The sequence below is a fragment of the Parus major genome, unplaced genomic scaffold (assembly GCF_001522545.3).
Source record: "Parus major isolate Abel unplaced genomic scaffold, Parus_major1.1 Scaffold220, whole genome shotgun sequence".
Classification (NCBI taxonomy): Eukaryota; Metazoa; Chordata; class Aves; order Passeriformes; family Paridae; genus Parus; species Parus major.
Window position 1 is genome coordinate 176151 of NW_015379263.1, and position 2739 is coordinate 178889.

At 58.9% G+C, this 2739-nt stretch overlaps 1 protein-coding gene across 1 annotated transcript in view; it reads left to right on the forward strand.

Annotated features, from left to right (window-relative positions):
* LRP1 (LDL receptor related protein 1) overlaps positions 1–2739 on the forward strand; it is a 100162-nt gene that overhangs the window by 49451 nt on the left and 47972 nt on the right. The window contains exons 8-10 of the mRNA XM_033511439.1: positions 531–693; positions 1575–1797; positions 2056–2256. Of these exons, the coding sequence (XP_033367330.1) occupies positions 531–693; positions 1575–1797; positions 2056–2256 (587 nt within the window). The remainder of the gene's footprint in view (positions 1–530; positions 694–1574; positions 1798–2055; positions 2257–2739) is intronic.

The following is a 2739-nucleotide window of genomic DNA, read 5'->3' on the forward strand; positions in this document are numbered from 1 at the left end:
CAGGGTTTCTGGGGGATGAATTCTCAGGGTTTCTGGGGGATGAACTCTCAGGGTTTCTGGGGGATGAACTCCCAGGGTTTCTGGGGGATGAACTCTCAGGGTTTCTGCAGGATGAACTCCCAGGGTTTCTGGGGGATGAATTCTCAGGGTTTCTGGGGGATGAATTCTCAGGGTTTCTGCAGGATGAATTCTCAGGGTTTCTGGGGGATGAATTCTCAGGGTTTCTGCAGGATGCTCTCCCGGTGTGCACACCAGACGCTCTCCTGGTTGTGTGTGATGTTTGGTTTGTCTGGGGGCAGCAAGTCCCATCTCCCTGGGGAGCAGAGGATGGGTTGCCGTGGGTGCTGTGGGTGCTGTGGGTGCCCTGTGGCTCCATCTGGGGTGACCAGGGCAGATCCTTGCAGCTCCCAGTGCGTTCATGGCTCCCATGGTCTCATTCCTTGGCTGTGTCGGTGTTTGTGATCCCGGGGGGCTCCTGGCTCTGTCCTTCCCTGCCTCACCCCCCTCCCTCCCTCCCTCTCCCTGCCCAGACGTGGAGCAGATGGCCATCGACTGGCTCACGGGCAACTTCTACTTCGTGGATGACATTGATGACAGGATCTTTGTCTGCAACAAAAACGGGGACACCTGCGTCACGCTGCTGGACCTGGAGCTGTACAATCCCAAGGGAATTGCGCTGGACCCAGCCATGGGGTGAGTCCTGGGGGACAACTGACGAGGGTGGCCTGTCCCTCTGGGGTAGGGGGTGTTCCCTGTACCTCTGTGAGCCCCCTCTGCAGGGACACTTCCCACCCAGCCTGCCCTGGCAGCAGCTGTGCAGGGAGGGCTCAGTCCTGCGGGACACCCCTGGCTCAGCTTGGGATAAGCTGCTGCTTCCAGCTCGTGCCAGGCAGCGTGGTCACAGCTTTGCTCCAGCTTTTGGGAGCTGAGGTGGCTCCGAGCACGGCCAGAGCAGCTCCCTTGTGCCCGTGTGCCCAGCCCTGAGGATGGGGATGGCAGGATGCTGAGTCATGGGAGCAGCTCAGGGAACACGTGGCAGCTGCCAGCCCCCGGGAGCTGCTGTGGCCGAGGCCACGGTGGGCAGAGCAGAGAAACCACTAAAGAGGAAAATTCCTCCTTCACCAGCTGCTTTCCTGATGGACACTTCCCTCCTGGCTCAGATGGAAAAAGCTGGTGTTATTGAGCAGAAAATCGGGAGTATTTCATATAAACAAACAAATAAGGCAGAGGATCCTGGAGACAGAGACTCCAGACTCGAGCAGGGCTGCTGCAGACACCCCCACAGGTGACTGAGTGAAGTCCCTTGTGCTCTGTGGTGGCTGTGCTGATCCCTGGCTGTGCTGTGCTGTGTTGGGAAGCTGGGCAGGACGGCTCTGGGATGCACAGGCAGCTGCCTCAGGTTGTGTTTGAACATGAACAGCCCCACGTGCGGGCCTCTTGCAGTGACACCAACACATCTCCCAGGGGATCTGTGCCTGACCCCAGTCATCCCCGTGGGGATCCACACATCCATGTCCTCCCTCTCCCAGAGCTCATCCTGGCTCTGAGCTCGCTCCTCTGCTCCTCTCTCACAGCAAGGTGTTCTTCACCGACTACGGGCAGATCCCCAAGGTGGAGCGCTGTGACATGGACGGGCAGAACCGCACCAAGCTGGTGGACAGCAAGATCGTCTTCCCTCACGGCATCACCTTGGACCTGGTGAACCGCCTGGTGTACTGGGCTGATGCCTACCTGGACTACATCGAGGTGGTGGACTACGAGGGCAAGAACAGGCACACCATCATCCAGGGCATCCTGGTGAGTGGGTTTGGGGGAGAGGGTTGGGATGGGAGCTCGGTGTCCTGTCTGCAGTGGTGGCTTTAGCAAAGTCCAGCAAGGAACGTGCTGAGCGTGGTGCTGCCAAGGATGACGTTGTGCCATTGGCAGATGAGACCACTCTGTGGCCAGTGATGGCCAAGAGCCATTGGGTGGCATCAGGGGTTTTGCACATCTCAGAGCCCAACAGGCTCTCACAACTCCTAAATCCCTTGTGGACGCCCACCTGGTACCTTCCAGATCGAGCACCTGTACGGGCTGACCGTCTTTGAGAACTACCTGTACGCCACCAACTCTGACAACGCCAACGCCCAGCAGAAAACCAGCGTCATCCGCGTCAACCGCTTCAACAGCACCGAGTACCAGGTGGTGACACGCGTGGACAAGGGCGGAGCGCTGCACATCTACCACCAGCGGCGCCAGCCCACAGGTGGGAGCCTGGCTCGGGAATAACAGCTCCCAGCCCAGCTCGGGTGGGGTTTCAGGGAGGATTTTCCCATGGAAAGGATGGTCAGCCTTTGGAAGGGACTGCTGAGGGAGATGGTGGAGTGCCCGTCCCTGGGGGTGTCCAAGGATGTGGCACTCAGTGCTCTGGTTGGGTTGATAAGGTGCTTGGTGATGTTGGAGGTGTTTTCCAACCTCAAGGATTCTGGGGTTCCTGCTTCCCAGGCCTCTGGGAGCTGCTGAACATCCTGGGGTGCCCCCTTTTCCTGCTAGCGCTGCGTCTCTTCCTGTGAGAGCTGTGCCACATGGTTGATGGATCATGGAGAGTACAGAGATGTGGGAGCAGATGGGGCATCTTAAAATATTAATGGTCCCTCTTACTCTCTGTCCCCACTGCCAGCACGTTCACCTGGTGCTTCCAAGCACCGAGGCATTTCCAGGGAGCTGAAAGGCTCCGGTGCTGCGCCGACCCCTCCCTGC